Source organism: Artibeus jamaicensis, unplaced genomic scaffold (assembly GCF_021234435.1).
Source record: "Artibeus jamaicensis isolate MK-2021 breed Jamaican fruit bat unplaced genomic scaffold, CSHL_Jam_final contig_332, whole genome shotgun sequence".
NCBI classification, from domain to species: Eukaryota; Metazoa; Chordata; class Mammalia; order Chiroptera; family Phyllostomidae; genus Artibeus; species Artibeus jamaicensis.
Window position 1 is genome coordinate 37,741,581 of NW_026521788.1, and position 21,165 is coordinate 37,762,745.

Sequence of the window (21,165 nt, forward strand, 5' to 3'; positions counted from 1 at the left end):
TCCGGGTAGGTTGGTCACGGGGTAGCATCTGTAGAAGGCAGGATCCCGGAAAGGAGAGCAGTGGAAAGTCACGGAGTTCTGCTCATCGTGGCACCCCGCCAGCAGCCATGCTCCCGCCAAGGCTCGAGCTCCCATTCACGAGCGCTGTCTCTGTGGCAGCCTTGCTGGACAGCCCCAGCCCCTGAGAGCCCAGCCCCCACTTCCTCCTGCTGTCTGTCCAGCCTTGGGTGTGGCAGTGCGTCCTGCTGGCTAATCTCTGGGTTGCCTCAGTGTCCACTCAGGGCGGCTCCCACTACCTATTATCAGCCCCTAAGTCCTCTAAAGAATCTAGACCAGTAGCTGTCCAATGTACTGTGTGACTGGGTCACCTACTTCAGGAGGTCCGGAGCGTTTCCAACATGCTCCCAGGTGACACTGATGTGGCTGGTCCTTGGACCACATTTTGAGAAGCAAGGACTAGGGAGATTTTTATTTTCCTGAAACAATGTGCTGGGCACTCTTCTGGGCAGTGGGCCACAAAAGTAAAACAAATGGAGCTGTTTATGATCCAGAGAGGGAGACAGACACAATCAGATGACAGTCACCATAAAGGACACCATTGACAAATACTCCAAAGGATAAACAGGAGGCTTTGTGAACAATTGGGTATTCAGGATAGCCTCCTTGGCACTTTTTGGGGGTGGTATTTGAGCTGAGACCCAGGCGAGGGGCTGCGGAAGGTTTCAGCAGCAGTGCACGAGCAGAGGCTGGGTAACAGAGCAGAGGCGTAGTGTGTGTTCTGTGGTCCGAGAGAGGCCAGGCTGGCTAGAGCACAGTGAGGTCTCCTGTGATTTGGCCCAGAGCTCAGGTCCCCAGGTACCAAGGTGGCTCCTTTACATCCAGCAAGAGGGTCTGCACCTGAACTCCGCTTCTCATGTGATCAGGCCCCCCCTTCTGCTATGGCCTGAATCCAGCTTCCAGTAAGGTCTGCAGGTGCTGGCAGCTGGTACTTTCAGACTCCTCTCTGCTCAGCTGGCAGCCACACCCAGACTCCCTGGCGCCTGAGTTTGGCTGCTCTCGCATTAGAAAGGGGCAGTAGCAGGGGCAGGTTCTTGCCCTGGCACACAGCCCCCTGGCGGCAGCAGCCTTCCTCCCGCACCTCTGCACACAGACACTAAGGAGGACAGCATGCCTCTGTTCGCTGACCTTCGGTATTTCAGTTTCCCCAACAAAAGACACTTCTTAACCCCATTATGCTAGTGACATTGTAGTATTTTCCTTCATCTGCCTCATCACATTAGGGCTTCTTTATGTTTTAAGGGCAAGGGAAGCCTCTGAAGTGTCAAGCATGGGTTTGTCTGATGGGATTTGTGTTTTTAAACAGCTTTAAGGCTACAGTGTGGTGGGCGGGCTGTGAGGAGAGAGGAGAGAAGGGGAGAGTGTGGGGGGAGGAGCTGCGTGTGAGGATGGCAGCTCTGCGGTCAGCTCGGGGGTCCTTGGGACCATGGATGCACCAGGAGCCAGAGGCTGGTTCTGAATGCTGTGGTCAGCCTGCCTTCAGCAACTGGTGCTGGGAGAGGAAGAGATGCTGACCTGTCTCTGAGGGAGTGGGCACTAGCCAGGGGGTTGGGGGAGCACTATGAGGATTCGAAGACCCCTGCACTGAGATCTTTGGAGACGCTGGGGCTCATGGGACTGTGGACGGGACAACCAGGAGGAGAATTTGAGAGACTGGGCCAAGTTTGGGGTGTTAAACCCAAGAGGCAGAGCAGGGCCCAGGGACGGGTACACAACTGGGCACCTGGAAAGACAGGAGTCACCTGATCAAGGAGAACAATGGAAAGCCAGGGGCCCCCTGACCTCACACCTGTGGCTTAGAGCATGGACAGCTTGGGCAGTGGTGGCCCTGGAAAAGGGTTCAACATTCTGTCCTTGGAGGCTGAGGCTGCTCACAGAGCCCTCCTGGCTTAACTGGGACAGCAGGCTCTGGGAAGGTGTGGGGTGCAGAGGTGAGGAACACGAGGGTCACGGTAGGCCCTCCCCAGAGAGGATGCAGTCAATATAAGAGGAGAGGGTATGGACTCAGGCCCCATAGAATGGCAGCGTCAGCCCCAAGGGCAGTGGCGTGTGAGCTGTGGAGAACCGACAGCTCACCCTGTCAGCAGATGTGGGCTCTGAAGGCCCTGGGTATGGGGAATTCAATTCTTAGGGACTTTAGCCGTGGCTCTGAGGCCCTTGGCACTCTGGGTGTGTGGTCGTTCCTTGGCTGTCTACCTGACAAACACTTCGATCTGTTGCCAGCTACTTCACCTGCATTCTCTCCTAATTATCAGGTCAGAAAGTGGGTTAGGGTGTGAAATGGGACTTTGTGTTGGTTCAGAATTGCTCCCAACTGAGATTAATAGTTAAATGCCCATATTTGAAAGCAAGTCCACATTGGGCTTAAAGGAGAGAAAGCAAAGCCGGTCCCTCAGCCTCACCTACCACCTAAGGTGAACCTCTGTAAGTTGAAGACCTGGAATGAAAGAGAAAGTACATTTGAGCCAAGAGTTGGCACCTATAGACAGTGCTACTTCTATCTAAGACTGGGTGCAGCCATCCCAACCCCAAATTTGCCACTCTAGGAAAACTGTGAAGACTGGGGGGACTCCTGGAAGAGGAAATGGCATATCTCTCCACTCCACGGCTCCACAAATCTTGGCACTGTGCCTAAGGACATAGCTCCCGAGCAAGACAATTCTGGAAGCCAGCAGACCCCTTAGAGAGAGAGCCCAGCTTTCACCCTCTCCAACTCTGGAGCTCTGCACTGGCTGCTTCCTCCCAGAGTGAACGAATGCAGACCCGGGGTCCCCTCCACTCTGACATTCACTATCTTGGGGCCAGGACTGCACACCTGGAGGAGCTCCCAGGTCTTTACCAAGTTTGTATTTTTGTTTGTGTCTCCACTTAACAAGTTATTAGCAAAAAGCAAAAATGCATCATGGTAAAATCTCACCTTGATTGTAAGATCTGTTTTTCTCTCTATATATGTATGCCCTGACTCATCCTCTTAGCTTTTTCATCTGTGAAATGGGTGACCAGTCTTGGTTCTGTGCAGGGTGGTTGTGAAACTGTGATGGCTCATGTGGGCTGGATGTGAGTGTAGGGCACCCTGTGGAAAGCATGAGGCTGGGCTCCACAGGTTCACTTGCCCACTGGACAGTCCTGGAGTTTTTGGGGTGTGGCAGAAGCTATTCTTAATGAGCTCCAGGAACAAAGAGAGAGTTCAGTCACAGGTGTGGACGAAACCTTCTGCCCAATGTCTATAAGCCTAAGCCTGGCAATCTCCCCTGAAATATACACACATACATTCACACTGACACACATTCTCACACACATTCACTCACACACTTGCTGCCATCATCAGGGACCTGTGTCTGAAGGAGCAGATGCACGGAGCTACTGGGTATGCACACTCACCCACCCTGCTATTTAAAGACTGTGAGTTGCCATAACTGTGACACTCTCTTCTCCTTTGTGCTTCATTGGACACCGAGCAGCACCACCCTCGAGCTAGGTCCAGGCTGGTTGCAGAAGCAGGCAGCCGGCCCACTGGGTAGGTGTCTTGAGGACGGGTGAAATTTGAGAGGAGGCTGGACACGGCTAATATCCTGAGTGCTCCGTGCTCTTGACTTCTCTGTGGGCTCAAGAAAAGACCACCTGCTTCAGGATGAACTCTCCTTTGGGGCCAAGAGTCTCACTGGACCCAGCGCTAGAGCCCAGCTGTGTGGCCACCCCAGTTTCACCCAGCAGGTGGGACAGCTCTCAAAGCAGCACCTCCGGCCTGGACCAACCTCTGCCCATCAGTCCCACGGTAAGCCTGGAACGAGCTTCTGTAGGCACATAGCTTTCCCTCCTCCATTCTGATCCCCATCCTGGGGGAACTCAGGGGCTTAGGTAGGGAGATAGGAAAGGCCTGTGCTTTGCTTTGAGACCTTGGGCATGTTACTGTACCTCTCTGAGCCTGCCCTACACAGAGGCCACTAGAGGAGAGTGTGGGCAACAACTTTCCTCAAGGAAAGCACCTAAGGAACAGAAAGACCAATGCTGAAGGACAAGGGGCTGGAATGTCCCAGACCTGTCCTTGGCTGTATCCACTCCTTTCTGAAGGTGGCTGGATACCCCATGGAGCCTTCCAGAAAAGAAGGCATACTCTGTGCTTCTGGATTTGTCCAGCCCAGAGTGAGGTATTAGGGGTGCTCTGCTGTCTGCATCATTCTAACCAGAGCCCCAGGGCCATCTCCACCAACCCGACCATTAAGTGGGGAGGGCTGAGGGTACTCTCAGGACCCTGGGATGCTGGCCTACATCCTAGACAGGATGGGAAGACTCCTTCCACTTTAGAGGCCAAGGCAGGATAGAGACTATACCATTGCCCCAGAGAGGAGCTGGGGAAGGAGGTGTCTTTAAATCTCTTTATATTGGCCTCATAGTCTTATATCTCCCTGCAGTGACCCTGGGAGGCATAAGCTTTCTTTTCGAAGGGAAATTTTCCCCTCCATCTTGTGTCAGGTCTACCCAGTTATACTCTGAGGAAATATAGCCTTTTCTTTGAGACTTGGGAGAGGGAGGAACTCCAGAGAAAGGGGCTCTGCCCCACTCTAATACCCCAGAGTCAAGGGGGCCTGGAATGTCACTGCTAAATGTCTTGAGCACTTGGAACACGTCCGACTTAGAAGAGAGGAACCACTGAAGAGTTGGACCTTCTTCCCAAGGAAAGGTAGTCATTCTAGCCATGTCTCTGCTTGCCAGTCTGTCTTACCAGCCTCTAACAGGTGATCTGAGCCCAGTCCTAGAAGCCTTATGTCTCTGTGCAATGGTATAGGAGCTTGGGCTCGACTTTAGGGGATCCGCGTTTCCATTTGCACTCAGCCACTTGCTAGCTGTGTGAGCAAGGAGCCTTGGCACTATGAGCTTCAGTTTCCCCACCTGCCCTTCTGAGGACCCTAATTCTTTTTTTCTCAGGGTTATTTTAAGGTGACAGAATAATGTGATGACCTTGTTTCTCTGTCTTTCCACAGCCTGGGACTCAGGCTACTGCCTGGGTCCCCTTCCCCACAGCTGATGTTCCAGACCATGCCCACTATACCCTGGGCACAATAGTCCTGCTGGTAGGCCTCACAGGAATGCTGGGCAATCTGACGGTCATCTATACCTTTTGCAGGTGCCTGGTTGGTGAGGTTGGGTCCTGGGCACTAAGGGTAGCCAGCCATGAGAAGACAAAGCAACACACAGGACAGAAATCCTGGTGCTAGCTCTGCCAGGGCACTGTCGGGCTTGGGCAGTGAGGCCACACCTGTGACTTGAGCCCTCAGTGGTCTCAGGCTCAAGCCTCAATCTTTAGGCCCAGGGAAGGGGCCAAAAAGCAGTCCAAGTAACTCAAGTGACGCATGCCAGTTGGGTCCCAGGTATACCCTCTATGTAGGGTGGCTGTCCCAAGAACACTGGGTCTCTGCCCATTCTGCCTTGCTGTCAGTTCCCCTCCACCATCACTTACCCCAGTGGGCATTCTCCTTCTGCCTGAAAGAGCAGCCTAGGCACCAAAGCCCTGAGTCCTCAAGCCCGTCAGCAACCACCTGTTTTTTCCACACCTGCCCTATTTGCAGGCTGAATGGCTGAGATAGGCAGGCAGAGAAGTGAAGCCCTACCTTTATCACCTCTTAGCTGAAATGTCTATGGGCAATTTATTTATCCTAGTTAAACCCACACGCCTGTCTGCAAAATGGAGCTGTGCTTTGCCTCACAGTCGACATAGTGATTAAGTGTGTGTATATGCCGTGCCCAACAAATCTGTTTGCATCTTGGCAGTACCACTTACTGAGCTTTGTGATCTGGAGCAACCACATCACAAGTGGGAGGCTTGGTGTCCTTATCTAGAAAATGGGGGAAGGGTAGACACGATGAGGGATGATTACAGGAGACAAGGTTTGTGAAAGGGCCTGCCTCTGGAGCACAGTCATCAACTCCATTGCCCTCAAAGGGCAGAGACCCAGTGTCCTACGGACAGCCACCCTTCACAGAGGGTGTGAATGGGGCCCAATTGGCATGCCTCGCTTGAGCTACTTGGACTGCTTTTTGGCCCCTTCCCTGAGCTTAAAGATTGAGGCCTGGGCCTGAGACCATTTGCTAGCCCTGAGGGTAAGGAATACAGGCACAGGTGTGCTGAGCAGGGCTCAGACCATGACTCTGGAAGAAAAGGGGTGAGAAGGGTGCCTGAGGAAGAAGAAGGCACAGTTTGGGCACATGGGGAGGGGACCCTATGGACAAGACGCTCCGGAAAATCTAGCCTGGAGGAGCTAGAGAAAGGAGGGGTGTGTCCAGGGAGAAAGTGTGGGTCAAGCAGAGGGCGTGCCCAAGGCGAGAAGAAGTAATGGATGACACCCAAACCCAGTTTCTGCTGGGCCGAGCAGCAGTTCTGGGAGAGACGTTGCTCTCTGCTTCATTCTGAGTGAACCTCCTTCAAAAGACAAGGGTCTCATTTCTCTGCCTGCACTGCTGGGCACCAGAACTGTTTGGCTGGTATTTGTTGGGCAGTGGGATGGCCCAGAGGTTCCTGTCTCTATGAGTGCACACATGCACACATGTGTGCATGTGTGCAACATAGTGGAGGGAAGGCACTCAGCAGAAGCACCTTTTGACAGTTTCTTTTTTTTTTTTTTATCTGATAGGAATTTAATATCCAAAATATATATAGAACTTATACAACTCAGTAGAAAAAAAACACCCATACATTTAAAAAAATGGGCAGAGGTCTGAGTAGACATTTTTTCAAAGAAGCGATGCCAGTAGTACATGAACATGTGCTCAACATCACTAATTATCAGGGAAATCATCAGAGCAAATGTCTGCTGAGGGCTTTTTTTTTTTTTTTTTTTTGTACAAATATAATCTATTTTATTTTATTTTTATTTTTTTTTAATTTAGTTACTTTTCAAGTACATTTTTTTTTTCCTTCCCCCCCCCTCCCGGTCTCCCCCTCCCTCCCATTCCCCCCATCCCCAGTCCCAATCTGTGTCTTTCATACTTGTTCCTCAAAATCCCCCCTTTTTCCCCTTAAGTCCCTCCTCCCCTCTGGTCGCTGCCCACTTGTTCTCTATTTCAGCGTCTTTGTTTTTATTCTGTTTGCTTGTTTGTTTTATTCTTTAGCTTCCTACCTTTTGACAGTTTCTGATCCCTACAGGAGCAGAAGCCTCAGGACACCTGCCAACATGTTCATTATCAACCTTGCAATCAGCGACTTCCTCATGTCCTTCACCCAGGCCCCTGTTGTCTTTGCCAGCAGCCTCTATAAGCGGTGGCTCTTTGGGGAGGCAGGTAGACACCGAGGGCTCCTTTCTGGTGGAATGGGGAGGAAGATTGTGGCAGGGGATGCGTACTGTGCGGAGCAGCCCAGATGAGGAGGTGATTTCCTCTTCCTTGGAAGAAAGTGGGTAGCTGCCCTCATCCCATGAGTGAGCAACAGGGAAGACTCAGGTTCCGGTCCTGAGGTCTCCACCAGCCTCTGCCAGATGTGGCAAGTAGGCAGGGTAAAGAGGGGCTCAGTCTGTATCTCTTGAGATGTGAGGGCAGGAGCCAAGTACATGGTGTCCACAGACCTCTCCCCTGGGGTATCTGATGGGCTCCCTGTCAAGGGCTGAGGTCAGGGAACTGTGTCCACAGGCTGCGAGTTCTATGCCTTCTGCGGGGCTCTCTTTGGAATCACCTCCATGATCACCCTGACAGCCATCGCCCTGGACCGCTACCTGGTGATCACACGCCCACTGGCTACCATTGGGGTGGTGTCCAAAAGGCGAGCAGCACTTGTCCTGCTGGGAGTCTGGCTGTATGCCCTAGCTTGGAGTCTTCCACCCTTCTTTGGCTGGAGTAAGTGGGTTGCAGGAATCAGGAAAGGGGAGGATAATCTGGGGGGGGGGGGCACATTCAAGGGCAAGTAGGTAGACTTGGGTTAGCCACCTGGTAGGAGGGGGGCATAAAACTGCCTGAGCCACAAGGCTCAGGGGGTATGACTAGCAGCAGGGAAACTGAAGCTGCATCATCAGTTATCAGGAGATGACCTGGGCTCCCATCTCTCAACACAGAGGAGAAGACCACATGGTTCCTGGTTGCCAGGAAGAGACACATACATCTGATGCTGAGTTTGCAGTGAGCTACACAGGCAGCGGTTGGGGTGTGAGGCCTCATTAGGCAAGAGGGTTAGCAGTAAGGCACCAGCCCTTCTTGGGCAGGGTCAGAAAGCTGGCTGAAGCCTGGGGGAGGAGGACCATGGGGCTCTGGTGAGGTCTTTGCTCCACACTGGCAAGAACAGGTGGTGCTGGGCTTTGCTAGTTGTCTCCCAGAATAGGTTTGGAAAGCTCTGTCTCCATGTGCCCTGGCTTCCTCACTGTACTGGGCTGGGCTGGGGCTGCTGTCAGTGTTCCAGGATCTCAGACCCCACATCGAAAATCCCTGCTTGATGAGGAGCCCACATCAGTACTGCCCAGAACACTGAGAACCTGCCTCCTCCTGGCTCCCAGGTGCCTACGTGCCCGAGGGGCTGCTGACCTCCTGCTCTTGGGACTACATGAGCTTCACGCCATCGGTCCGTGCCTACACCATGCTGCTCTTCTGCTTTGTGTTCTTCCTTCCCCTGCTTGTCATCGTCTACTGCTACGTCTTCATCTTCAGGGCCATTCGGGAGACAGGCCAGTAAGAGCTGGGCATGGAGAAAGGACTAGATGGGAGGGGGGCCATGCCCCTTCATTAGAGCCTCACAACTGCACCCACCCTTAGGGCGCCCCCAGCTTCAGATGGGCAAAAACAAGCTGAGCACCTCTGCTTATGGGGTAGGTGCCTAGAAACCAGCAAAGCCTGGTGCCTAGAAAAGTCTCAGGAGACAGGGTCTTCTCCAGAACGGTCCTTTAGGCATGACAGGAGGCCTAGGGGTGTGGGGTGGAAAAGACACCACAGGTAGAACCGGAGGAGATAGGTCAGGCGGGATGTCACGGAGAACTTTCTGGGCATGAGGAATGCCTGCACTGGAAGGGATGGCTAACTCCGGAGGGGCTCCCCAACAGTGGCCATCACCTCGGCACTTACTTCACCCCAAGTGTGTTCAGACCCAGACACTGAACCCTTCCCAGGGCCCTCCGGACTTTTGGGTCCTGTGAGGACCGCAGTGAATTGCCCCGGCAACAGCAGCGACTGCAGAGCGAGTGGAAAACGGCGAAGATTGTCTTGCTAGTCATTCTCCTCTTCGTGCTCTCCTGGGCCCCCTACTCCACGGTGGCCTTAATGGCCTTTGCTGGGTAAGCAGTGGCTAAGGGGCCAGGGGTGGGGCGTGAGGGGGGAGGGCTACAGGGGGTTGGGGCGGCCTCTTCTTTCCAAGCGCAAACCCAAGCCAGCTGTGCTTACACCAGCTGTACTGCCAGACCCTGAGTCTGGCCTTACAGCCTTCCTTTCTCCTTGCAGTGAGGTTATCCCCTTTAGCTGGGCCTACCTGGTTCCTGGAGGCACCAGCACACACGTGGGGCAAGTTCTGAGACACACTGGATTTAGCCTGAGTGCCTATGAAGGCTACAGGTCCTGCTAGACCCTTTGGGAATACATGGCTCTCCTTGAGTTCTGGTTCCCTCTTTATCTGGGCACACAGCCAGGCGTTCTGCTCACTCTCTGCCCTCTTGGTGAGATTCTGGGGACTTTGACATTTGCAGCAGTGTGGACATAAGCCAGACTTCAGAAGCATTTTGGGGCAGAGAGAGCTATTAATCCTTGGAAGTGTTTGGGTATGAAATCTTCTCCTTGTACAGGAACAATTCCCTCATGGGTCCTCTGTGAAGTAACTTTCAGAGGCCCAGGGGAGTGTGGGCATCTGGGTTGGTGTGTGGTATGGGAAAAGCTGAGCAGAGGACCAGGGTCAGCAGGGGAGACGAGGGTTTATTGCTGGCAGCATAGGCTCCAAGGGAGAGTGAAACAGTCCATCCTGGCCCATCTTCCTCCTAGCCCCTCCCTCAATTGCTCTCTGGATTCCCACTCACCTCAGATCAGAATTCTTCCCAACATTGCAGTCCTTCCCATGGGGCTGACTTGGGAAGCCCCCCATGGGGCTCAGCTGATTTGGGCCAGGCTGAGTTGTGCCCTGGCAGGACCTAGCCTAAAGGAAGAAGATTCCCAAGAGGGCAGGAGGGCCAGCTGTCAGGGAGACCACAGCTTCTCTGTCCTAGGTATGCGCACGTCCTGACGCCCTACATGAACTCAGTGCCAGCTGTCATCGCCAAGGCCTCTGCCATCCACAACCCCATCATTTACGCCATCACCCACCCCAAGTACAGGTGCAGCCCTACTTCAGGCCCTACCCCCAGGCCCCCAGGCCCCCAGGCCCCCAGGCCCCCCCTCATGGGCATGGAGGATCTGGGTCTGCAAATGGGGGCAGAGGCCACTGTCTTTCCTGTTTGTTGTCTATGCATTGGGTGGGGGCCCTAGCAGCTGCAGCAGCCAGTTACACTAGATGGGGTTAGAGATGGTGTGACCCTTCGGCTGCTCCACTTTCCCAGGAGGCTCAGCTTGGAGGGATATCAGGACTCCCTGGGCAGTGGCAAATCCTAACTAGGGATTTTTGGAGCATAAGCCAGAAGGCAGCCAAGACGGCTGATCAGCAGTGTTGCTCCCTATAAAGAGAAGCCTCCAGACAGTGACAACCTGGAGAGCCCACACCAGGGAGAGCTCAGCTACACTTCAAGGGCCTTGGCAGAGGCCCGGGGATGGTTCTGGCCCAGAGCACTCTGCTAAAATCCCAGCACACACGCCTCTCCTGCAGGAGTGTTTTCAGTGCTTCCTTTTGCCTGGTGGTGTCAGTAACTCACCACCCTGCTGAGGCCAGCAGCATACCTTAACCTATTCAGCTCAGAGGTCTCCATTCACAGAGATGTGGCTTGGGCCAGCCACTTGAAAGCTGGAACCAAGTACCTGGCTGAACCTGCTATGTTAAGGCTCTACCTCTATGCCCATGGCCCCAGCATCTGTCTGTCTACTCCCAGTCCTGTGAGTCTGTTGGTCTTTACCTCAGCATCTGTCTGGCCTTCATTATAATTTTTCATGACTTTCAGTGTCTTCCTGTCCATTCCCATTGCCCCATCATCTGTCTGTCTGTCCTCATAACTCCAGTGTCTGAACCTCCCTATTTCCCTAGTGGCTCTCTGTCCACTTTTATTGGCCTTGTAGCAGTGTGTCCATTCATCTCCATCTCCTCGTGTCTGTCTATCATCTTTACCTTAACCAGATGTGCTGTCCCCTACAGAATGGCCATAGCCCAGCACCTGCCCTGCCTAGGTGTGCTGCTGGGTGTATCGGTCCAGCACACTGGCCCATACACCAGCTACCATTCTACCCACCGCTCAACACTGAGCAGCCAGGCCTTGGACCTCAGCTGGATCTCCAGACGGAAGCGCCAGGAGTCCCTGGGCTCTGAAAGTGAGGTGGTAAGAATGCTGGCTCCTATATGGCTGGCCATCCCTTCCTCAACCAGGCCTCTGGGCAGGACTGCCACTGAGATTTAGGAACCCTTAGGACACTGGGATGCTTAGGACACTGAGGCAGGAAGAGCCTCTTCCCATTCCCCCCTAAAGCTTTTCCATGCATCATCCTCTCTGATAGGTAGGGGAATGGAGGCCAGAGAAGCAGGGGGTTGGTCCAAGGTCACCCAGTAGCAAGGCCAGGACTGGACACAGGTCTTCCAACTCCGGGCCATCTCTTTCCCATGCTGGAACTACCCTTAGAGCTACAGATTGGATAGACTAGCATTGTTGGTCCCAAATGAGCCTCCAGAGGGACAGACAGGACCTAGCACAGGCACCCTGGTTCACAGCATTAAGCCTCCTCTTCTGAGAGCCTTGAAGAGCCCTCGGGATACAGAGGAAGGGGCAGTAGCCCTGGATTCAAGCCTCAGCTCTATTGTCTCTTGACTGTGTGAGCTTAGGCAGATCATTTACCCTCTCTGACCCTCTATGTCCTCTTCTGAAACAGCAGCATACAGATTGGCCAGGGTGCCTGCCCTTGGTAGATACAGACCCCATAGTTTTCAGTCCCTGGAGCTCTCGGCCTGCCAGCTTCTCCTGAGAACCTGGAGTTGTAATGCTCCTTGATGACCCCAGGAGAGCTCCCTGTACCATGGGCTCCTGTCCCAAGGAGCCTCGGGACAGGAGCCTTGGGACACTCGGGCTCCTCCATCCTGCACCTACAGAGCCTACTGTGGACCTCACCCAGGGCCTCCACTTACCTCCTTTTACTGCTCCCATCCCTAGGAGTCTCAGTTGAGGGGCTAAGGAAGGAGCTGTCAGAGGTCCCTTCCCTATATTTTTTTAACAGAGGTGTAGACCCTCATGAAGACACATCCATCCTACATGCTTTGGAAGGTATACATGTGCACACAGACACACACACACCCTGGCTCAAGCACTAAAATTTGTAGGAATTTGGTGACCAGCAACCCTGCAAACAGAATGTGGGCCTCTCCCTAGTGAATATTGTGGGGAGGGGAGGGAAAGGCCTGGTGTGGAGGGCAAGGGCAAGACAGCAAAATGTCTCACTTTCACCTAGCAATGACTCCTCCTCCTCCTCCAGGGATGGACGGACACGGAAGCAGCAGCTATGTGGGGGTCTGCCCAGCAAGTAAGTGGCTGGTCCCCCTGCAGTCAGCGCCTGGAGGACATGGAAGCCAACACCCTTCCTAAGCCCCAAGGACATGAAGCAGAGGATCCCAGGAAGGTGATTGGAGCCAAGGGGCAAGTAGTCCAGGGAGTGACCAGGAAAAGGGGACTAGTTCTCATGGGTAGGCCCAAATGCCCTCTGAGAATTATATCTTCTCTGTACCTCCCCAGCCTTCCCTAGCCCACATGGATAGTCTGGAGGCCTATGACTCCCAGATGCTCTGAGCAGGCCACAGTGTGGTCTGAGACTCCACTTAAAAGGGTCTGTGTGTGATTGTAGGTAGCAGGTGGTGGTGGCTATGCTGTACTATGATAAATGTATGCACGTGTGCTAGTGTGTGTGACCATGTGCCTGGCACATGCTCTCTGTCACTGTGACACTACAGGGAGTGGAATTGATTAATTATCCCTAACATGTTTGCTCTAAGCTGTATGTGACCAAGGGTGGATGGTGTGTATCTCTGTGTGTGATTGGAGGCTGGACATACCTGTGTGGGGGTGCTGCAAGCTGTGTATGTGCTCAGTGCAAATGCCCTGAGATTAGGATGTTACCCAGAATACTTGTGGCTATTAAAAGAAAGCCAGCTGTCAGCCCAACTGCCTATGGAACGGAATGTCGATGGCGATTAGAGAAGGCCATATTCTGGAACACTGGAAATGCCATGCTCAGGCCCCAAGGCTGAGGCTGCCCCTCCCTCTCAGCTGACAGCTCCCCCCACCCCTGCCCTTCATTCCTACCTACACAACCCTTCCAGCTCCTGGGTTCTTTTGGGCTTCCTTAGCAAGCCCAAGGCCAGAGCCCTTTTCTGCTTTTATTCTTCAAGGCTGCTCCCCTGCGTGTCCCAGAGAGGGGGAGCCCTGGGTTGCTCCCTATAGTTGGAGCCTCTGCCTCCCCCAGTGTTCTAGGGAGCACTGCTCCCTGATGCTCCAGTCCCAGGAGGACTCACACCCCAGCCCTGAGCCCTGGCACTGCATAGCCACAGAGGCCAGAACAGAGGCATGGCTCTGCCCCCCCGCCCAGGCTGGTGGGGAATGACAAAAAGCACAATGCCTGTCCTGGAAGGAATACCTGGCTGGGGTAGGGTGCTGGTCTGAGAGGGAGAGCACATCAGCAGTCACCTAACAGGCGATAAAGACTGCCAATGAGGTATCAGTATGCAGACTGCTGAAAGCAGAGGCAAGTCCCCAAGGGCTCCCCAGGGAAGGTGGAGGTAAAGTGGAGATTGCCAGGATGAGGGAAGATGGGGGCTGAGGAAACAGCCTGTGCAAACGCAGTGGAGCCCAGGCGGAGCTCCGTGTCCTGGAACAGAATGTCGCTCTGTGACCTCAGAAGCAGCCAAAGGGACCCTGTGAGCTGGCAGGACATGTGGGAGAAAGGAGACAGGCAGGAGGTGGTGGTAGGAGCCTTGAGAAGACCCAGTCAACTGCTGGCCAGAGGGGTCTCCAGACATAACGCTGGGCATAAGGAGCCCTTGGAGGACTTAGCAGGGTTCTGATTATGGCTGGGTCAGCTTTGCAGGGTAACTGAACCCCTCTGCAGTGGCTAGGGAAGGACAGGTTGAATGGCATGAGCTGCAGGGAGAAAACCAGAGGAAGCAGGTGCTATAGGACAGACCGGAAATGAGGTGTTGAAGGCAGCAGGGGGAGAGGAGACGCTGGCATGGGGAAGAGGAAAGAAGGGAAGTGGAGAAAGGGATGGTGAGGTGAAGAGACCTCAGTCCAGACCTCAGGAGCCCAAGAGCCTAGGGGACGTCATAGGGGGATGTCCTACTGGCATCCTTAGACACTTCTGGCTCCATTTCTCAGGCCACATTGCCTGGAGTCTCAGAGAAGGCCCGTCCTCGACCTAGGACACAACCTGGCCCTCCATTCAGCCTCCCTTCACTGGAGAGTCACTGGGAGACTGCTACTGCTGGGACATTCCTTAGGCTAAACAGATGTGTGTTGTTTGTTTTCTGGACCAAGGTGCTGCTCCCAAGCCTGGACTCCAGGATATAGGGCACCACTGGATCTCCTTTTCTCCTGGACATGCCCAGTGCCCCCTGCACACAGACCCAGGATTACCTCCTGAGTCTGTGGGCTTTGGAAGTGGCCCTGTCACTTGTTGTGTGCTAGATTCATATCCCAAAACACAAAGCTCCTGCCATGCAAAGTGTTCTGCACGCACTTCTCCTCTTGGCAGCCTGCACCCCAGGCTCATCCCGAAGAGTGGAGCCCAGCCTTCCTGCTTCCTGGAGCCACCTGCCCCTCTCCAAATGCTGTGATCGTCTGAGCGGTGACAATGGTGATGGCTCCATGGGGGTACACTAGCTATTTATGAGCTGCCTCTGCACCCAGGCTGGGCATTTGCTGGCATGGGCAAGCCAGCACTGTGTCTCCCTGAGTCAGCAGTTAAGAGCTGAACACAGACCTTCATGTACTGGAAACTCTCACTTACCAGTAGTTTTCTCCCTCTGTGTGGTTTCCACTGTGCTCCACACTCCTGTGCACACATACATGTGCAAGCACACGCTCTGCATGTGCATATTTGTATGCACACTCAGCCCATGTGTACACACACCGCACTTGCGATTTCTTTCAAATCAGTGGTCTAAGTTTAACCCAGGACTGTGTGGCTCTGATAGAGTATAGGAAAATAAATAATCAGAGGTCTCAGAGAAGCATGGTCTCTTATCTGTTGATGTTGCAATTGGAGAGAACCCCCAGGCCTGCCCGCTAATGCCCACAGAAGTTTCTCATTCTCCACTTCTCTCTTTCCCCCACCGCGTGACTCTCTTTCCTGAAGCTACCATCTCAAACTGCGGGGTGCAGACTGGAGGAGGGACAAAGACCAGGCTTGCCCCCCAGCCCCGCCCCCAGCCCCACCGCCCAATGAGCTGCCGTTACTGAGAAGCAGCACCCACCCAGCCCCTAGGTACCAGCTGCTCTCTGGCTGTCTTGGGCCCCCAGGGGAAGCAGATGGGCAGTGGCTGGCCTCCCCCTTTAAGAGCATTCTTTCTACTACCCCTCCCTTTCCCTGAGGTAGCATCAGGCTTCAAGCGGGTACCCAAGCCCAGAGAAAGAGCCTGCAGCTCCAGGTACAGTCTAGCCCAGTGCTCCCCCTCCTCCCCTTTCCTCTGTTTCAGAATTGCATAGCCTTCAGCAGCCCAAGTTCTGAACCCCATTACACTTCCTTATCTCACACTGTTCATGCTGCTGGGCCCTCTCCAGCTTGGAAGAACAGATCTCTGTAGGGAAGGGGATAAGGCTGGAGTCAGGGATGGATGGAATGGGGGCTGGGGGAAGGGCAGGGAGTGGTACAGGGGAGGGATGGGTGCTGCAAGCTGCCAGCCTCCTGGGCCAGGCAGCAGCAGGGAGAACAGGCTGGGCTACATGATATAGGGCAAGGAGGTGGTAAAGTGGAGGAAAGAACACAGGTCCCTCCTGGGCTTCTTCCATTTGATAGTTTTGCGATCTTGGGCAAGTTACCAACTGCTCCTATAATGTGGGGACTTTTACCCTGAACATTGTATGTGCTAGGCCCAAGGCATGAGATGGGATGCTAGCAGCTGGGAAATTACTCACACTCAGGCCTGTACTTAGTTAGTCCTTGGGGCAGAGCCCAAGCCAGAGCCCTCTGGGAAGGCCAGAGAGCAGCTCACCCAGTTGCCTTCCCCAAGCCTCAGTTTCCCCATCCAGGAGCCACACTGAGTTTTGACCTATTTCCAGACAACCCAGGGTCCCAGGTGTCTTCTGGGGTAAGGCTTCTAAAGGAATCCTGGCCCCAAGACCACATTGGCAGGAGCATCTCCCAAGGCCACACTCTCAAGGAGCCTAGACCCCCTCTCAGAACACACTGTCTCGGGGCTGTGGGCTGAACACACCGAACGTACAGCCCCTTCCTGCCCCTTCTGGCCCCGTGTCCCAGACACTGAGCAAACAGCATCCCCCCTCCTGCTCCCCGCCCCCTGCCATTCCAGCGCAAAGGGCACAGGAGCCTGGCATGCCACCCTGGCAGCTGGAGCTTTCCTTACTGCTGTCAAGTTTTCCAGAGCGCAAATGAGACACAGGAGCCAGGAGTAACTGCTGGGCCTCCAGAGGGTCTGGACAGTGTGGGGCTGCCTCGGACCTGCCTTCAGACCCTATGCTGAAGGGCACAGGCAGGACCCCAACCTGAGTCTGAGCATTGGTAGGCACCTGTGGCCACCGGGAGCCCATTATCTGGCACGAATCCCATGGGAATTAGCCTGGACTCCAGTGTGGCCTGAGTGCAGTTGCTGTGTTACCTTGGAAAAGTCACTTAACCTGTCTGAGTTTTGGCTCCTGCTGAGATGGCAGCCTCTCAGGATCTGAGGGAATAATGATGTGAAGGGCCTGGAGCTGGGCTTAGCTGTGCTTGGAGCTGCTATTATGTTGATTGTTCGTATGCTGGAAAACCTTGGGCCAATTACTCCTCTCCTGAGCCGAAGGTCTGTCCAGACCAGCTGGAAGCTCAGCTTGGTCCTAAGGCCCATCACGACCACACTGGGTAAGGTACAGCCTTTCACCAGAGACCACAGGGCAACAATAACCCAAGTCACCAGGGGGTGGGTGCAGCTGGGGAGGGAGTGTGTGTCCTGGCTCCCCAGGGGGCAGAGACAACAAGCAGAGGAGAGCGGGGAGGCAAGAGCATTACCACCGACGTGGCCAGTGTGTTACCCTGCTCCCTGGGTGCAGGACACCCTCCCCAGGGGCTATATTAGCTCTGTGAGTCACGGTGGACCGCCTGGAAGGCCTCGGCGGGCGGGCACAGTGTAAGGTTACAGTCCATTTATGGGCGTAGCAGAGGGCAGATATCAGTGTCGATGGCATTCGTTCCCAGCTATTCTTAGGAGCTTCTCAGGAGCTCCACACAGCCTGGCCAGACAGCAAGGGACAGAGCAGGCAAGGCTGGGGGTCGGGGGTCCGGGGCAGGTGCAGAGGCAGAGTGCATGCGGGCTGTCTCATTCCCTCTTCTTATCCACAGAGGCCACCACTGTCAGCACCAGCATGTCTTACAGCGTGACCCTGACCGGGCCTGGGCCCTGGGGCTTTCGTCTGCAGGGGGGCAAGGACTTCAACATGCCGCTTACTATCTCCCGGGTGAGTGTGTGCTGCTCACAGCCTTGGTGCCCATAGGGGTTGGTATGTTCAGGGAAGCATATGTGTGTCCATCCATCTTCCTCAGTGCTCTTGAAAACGAGAGCATACCATATCCCCAGTCTGGGGGCTGGCATTGGACCCCACTGGATGTCGCTGGCCATAGGGTCCTGGTCTTGGCCACAGCTGTTTGTCCCCCTGAATTGACCAGACTGTTGTAAATGTGAAATGCCACGGGCAAGCAGCAGAGAAGGAAGTGTCCAATTTTCAGGGCAGGCAGGCAAGTGAACAAAGTGTAGCACCTTTCTCGGCCCTTCCTCGGCAAGTCTGGAACATTTACCTGATAGTGGGCAACTGCTTTGTGGAGAGAACACTCCTAGCACAGAGAGGGCAGGTAACAGGAGGGTGGATAGGTGGATGGACAGACTGCTGACCTTGGCTGTCAGGACTTGGGCCTGGATTGGGTTGGTTCCTGGGCTCTAACACCCACTCCATCCATCCCAGACCCAAGATAAGAGTCCCCTCCTCCCACCTGCTGGTCCTGCCAGGGACCTGGCACTGGCTGGCCTCATGAGGCTGGGCCTTCCTCCCTCACCTGCCTAAGCCGCTACCCATTCACCAGGGCTGCTTTATCTGCCTGTCTCACATCTTATTCCCCATGCTTGTCTGGGAAAACAACCCATGTCCTACAGCGTCTGTGATCAGTGAATATCACTGCCTGATGTGGGTGTTACAGACCATCAGAGAATGTCTGAGTAATTTTACTGACCTGCTGGGGACACTAAAACCCAGAAAGCAGAGAAATCAGATCTGAAAGGGCTTTGTTTTAACCACTGTTATGTACCTGAAGTCTATAGCAGGGCCTACAACATAGTAGATGCTCAGGCAACATTTGCCAAATAAAGGGACTCTCCAACAAGTCCAGCAGAGCCGAGTTTGAATGTCCCGTGGCCCAGGGCGGACTCTGAGATGTTCGAGGACATAGACAGTCCCCAGGGCAGTGGGTCTGGAGGTGTTGTAAACTCAGGTTAGAATGAGCCAGCTCACCAGGAGGATGGAGGACTGAGGCCTTTTCCCTGGGCTGGAGGCAGCCCAGCACCACACACCACAGGAAAGTGGCCTCTATGGCTGTTAGTCCACAGGGTCCCATACTAAAAGGCCATACTTAGCATGATGGGCTAAGGCTGGGGCAGTCCCCAGCAGTGCTGGGTGTGGGCACCAGGGGGCAGGCTCGGGCCCCAGGCTGTCACAGAGGATGATAAATGGACAGGAGTGTTTGGGTTGCTGCCCACCCAGGGACAGGAAGAGGGTTTTTCTCCAGGGCAGCAGAGACTTGCCTTGGGGCAGGAAAGCACTGAGTGGGTAGCCAGGGAAGGTCTGAAAGTTGCTTGGCAGAAGGGGAGGGAAGCCAATACCCCTGCTGGAGGCACAGTCCTCATGTTGTGGAACCTGATGTGGGCGCTTGGAGGGACCCCAAGGAGAGTCTCACTCAGGAGTGCTATAGGAAGCTCCTAACAGCCATAGAGACCACTTTCCTGTGGTGTGTGGCGCCGGGCTGCCTCCAGCCCAGGGAAAAGGCCTCAGTCCTCCATCCTCCTGGCTCAGTCTAACCTGAGTTTACAACCCCTCCAGACCCACTGCCCTGGAGCCCGCAGGGTCCCATACTAAAAGGACAAGAGAATTGTGCACTGATGACATGGTGACATGTGGGCATTTGAGCCCAAGTGGGAACACAACCCCTAGGACGCTGCACAACTTCCCGCCCCCATGGTTGCAGGTCTCCTCCCTGTATGAGGCGGGGCTGCCCATTCTCACTCTCATAAGTCCACTGGCCACCCACAACCACCAGCCCAGCTCTGCTCCAGCTCCATCATCCTCAAGGCCTCCTCCTGGTGCTCCCTGCCTCAATCCTGCAGTTAGAAATTAGCCTCCCAGTTCAGTGGCACCCAAGATAGCCAGTTACCTCACCAGGGTCTATGCGTCACCTGGCCTGGCTAGTCTGGGGCTTAATTGCAGCACAGAGGCCTTAAGCTAGACAGCAGGAAGAATGTCTTCACTGTAGGGAGGGAGTGTATTGGGATGTACGGGAGCCAATGACTAGGAGGAACTTTTAAAAATAGAACCTGCAGCTCTGGCAAGGCATCCAGGGATGGACACCATGGCCTCTGCTTCCTACAGGGGCAAGCTCCAAATTACCAAGGCCATGCAGCAAGCTGGATTAAGCACTGAACCGCCCCAGGGCTTGGAGTACCTTGATAAACTGCTCTGCTGAGCCGCGGATACTCTGGACTGATACTCAGTCCCAGGCTGAGTGGTGTAGGCCAGGCCCTGAGACCCTGAGCCCTGTCATCTTCCCAGGGCTGTGGTTTTTCCTGCTGTGGCTCTTCAGCCCCTTTTGCACCAGGAACTTCTCTCTCAAGGGGAGACAGGGCCAGAGCTTTCTGGAAAGACCCTACCCCTACTCCAGCTGTGATTCACTTCCGACAGGGGCGGGTGGGTGCTCAGGTGACTAGCGGCATATTGCAGAGGGGACGTTCACAGAGGCAGGGGCCTGCTCATTCTCAGCAGTGGCCACCCCCACCTCTCCAGCAATGCAGTCCTGAGGGGGAGGGCAGGGCGGCAGGGCTTCAGAGCCAGGCAAACTGAATCTCAAATTTGCACAGGAGCTCCTGTGGTAATCCCTAGTTCCCAAGCCTGTTCCTTCACCCCTCTGGCTAGGGGCTAACAGAAAAGCACTGAGTAGGGCCTGTCAACTATCAGCTGCAGGTGCAGGCTGCAACTTCTCCCATAAGAAGGTGGCTACCAGCCACTTGCAGGCTGAGTGGTAGCTCTGTCCCCACCTCATTCTGCCCACAGGTCCCACAGTAGCAACTTTGGGGCAGCAGCATCCCCTCAAGCCCTCCTTTCAGTGGGTCTCAGCCTGAGAACCGACAGAGAAGAAAGTTTAGGAGGGAGACTCAGAGGGTGGAGGGGAAATGCCTTTCTTTATCCCAGACAGGTGCGGCTGCGCTTGCAACACAAGCTGACCTCTCACCCCACCCTCTCCCAACCCCAGCCAGTGCTCCAGGAAGTGGGGGAGGGGTGGGAGAATCTACAAAGACCCATCCCCCACCCCAATTCCAGCTGCTAGGCTAGAGGCTGGGGCCTTGCCCCTTGGTGCATGCTGTGGTCCTCAGCTTTAGGGAAGAAGTCGGTGCTTTTGTTTTGTTCTGCTACTCACAGGTGTATCACCTTAGAAGTCAGTTCACCAGCTCAGCCTCAGTTTTCCTGTCTGTGAAATGAAGATAGTGCCTTGTGAGAGGGCTTTCTAACAGGCACTCATGAAAATACTTTAGACCCGCTCTTCCTCAGGTACTGGTTGTGAGAATGG

At 54.5% G+C, this 21,165-nt stretch overlaps 2 protein-coding genes across 6 annotated transcripts in view; both read left to right on the forward strand.

The window, feature by feature from the left end:
• Positions 1-3,644: 3,644 nt before the first annotated feature.
• OPN4 (opsin 4) lies at positions 3,645-15,061 on the forward strand. Its single transcript, XM_037163371.2, has 10 exons — positions 3,645-3,832; positions 5,040-5,182; positions 7,199-7,332; positions 7,678-7,881; positions 8,532-8,703; positions 9,138-9,302; positions 10,218-10,325; positions 11,291-11,471; positions 12,613-12,756; positions 14,664-15,061. Exons 1-10 carry the CDS (start codon positions 3,689-3,691, stop codon positions 14,694-14,696), a joined length of 1,428 nt encoding a protein of 475 aa, XP_037019266.2. The 5' UTR covers positions 3,645-3,688; the 3' UTR covers positions 14,697-15,061.
• A 2,446-nt stretch (positions 15,062-17,507) lies between these two features.
• The window catches only part of LDB3 (LIM domain binding 3), a 66,444-nt gene continuing 62,786 nt past the window's right edge, over positions 17,508-21,165 (forward strand). For 3 of the 5 annotated variants that reach the window (XM_037163370.2, XM_037163366.2, XM_037163369.2), the window contains exon 1: positions 17,683-17,798. In XM_037163370.2, the coding sequence (XP_037019265.2) occupies positions 17,706-17,798 (93 nt within the window). In that variant the 5' untranslated portion in view covers positions 17,683-17,705. Of the gene's footprint in view, positions 17,601-17,682; positions 17,799-21,165 lie in introns of those variants that run through there. The other 2 variants (XM_037163365.2, XM_037163367.2) reach the window with 2 other exon arrangements.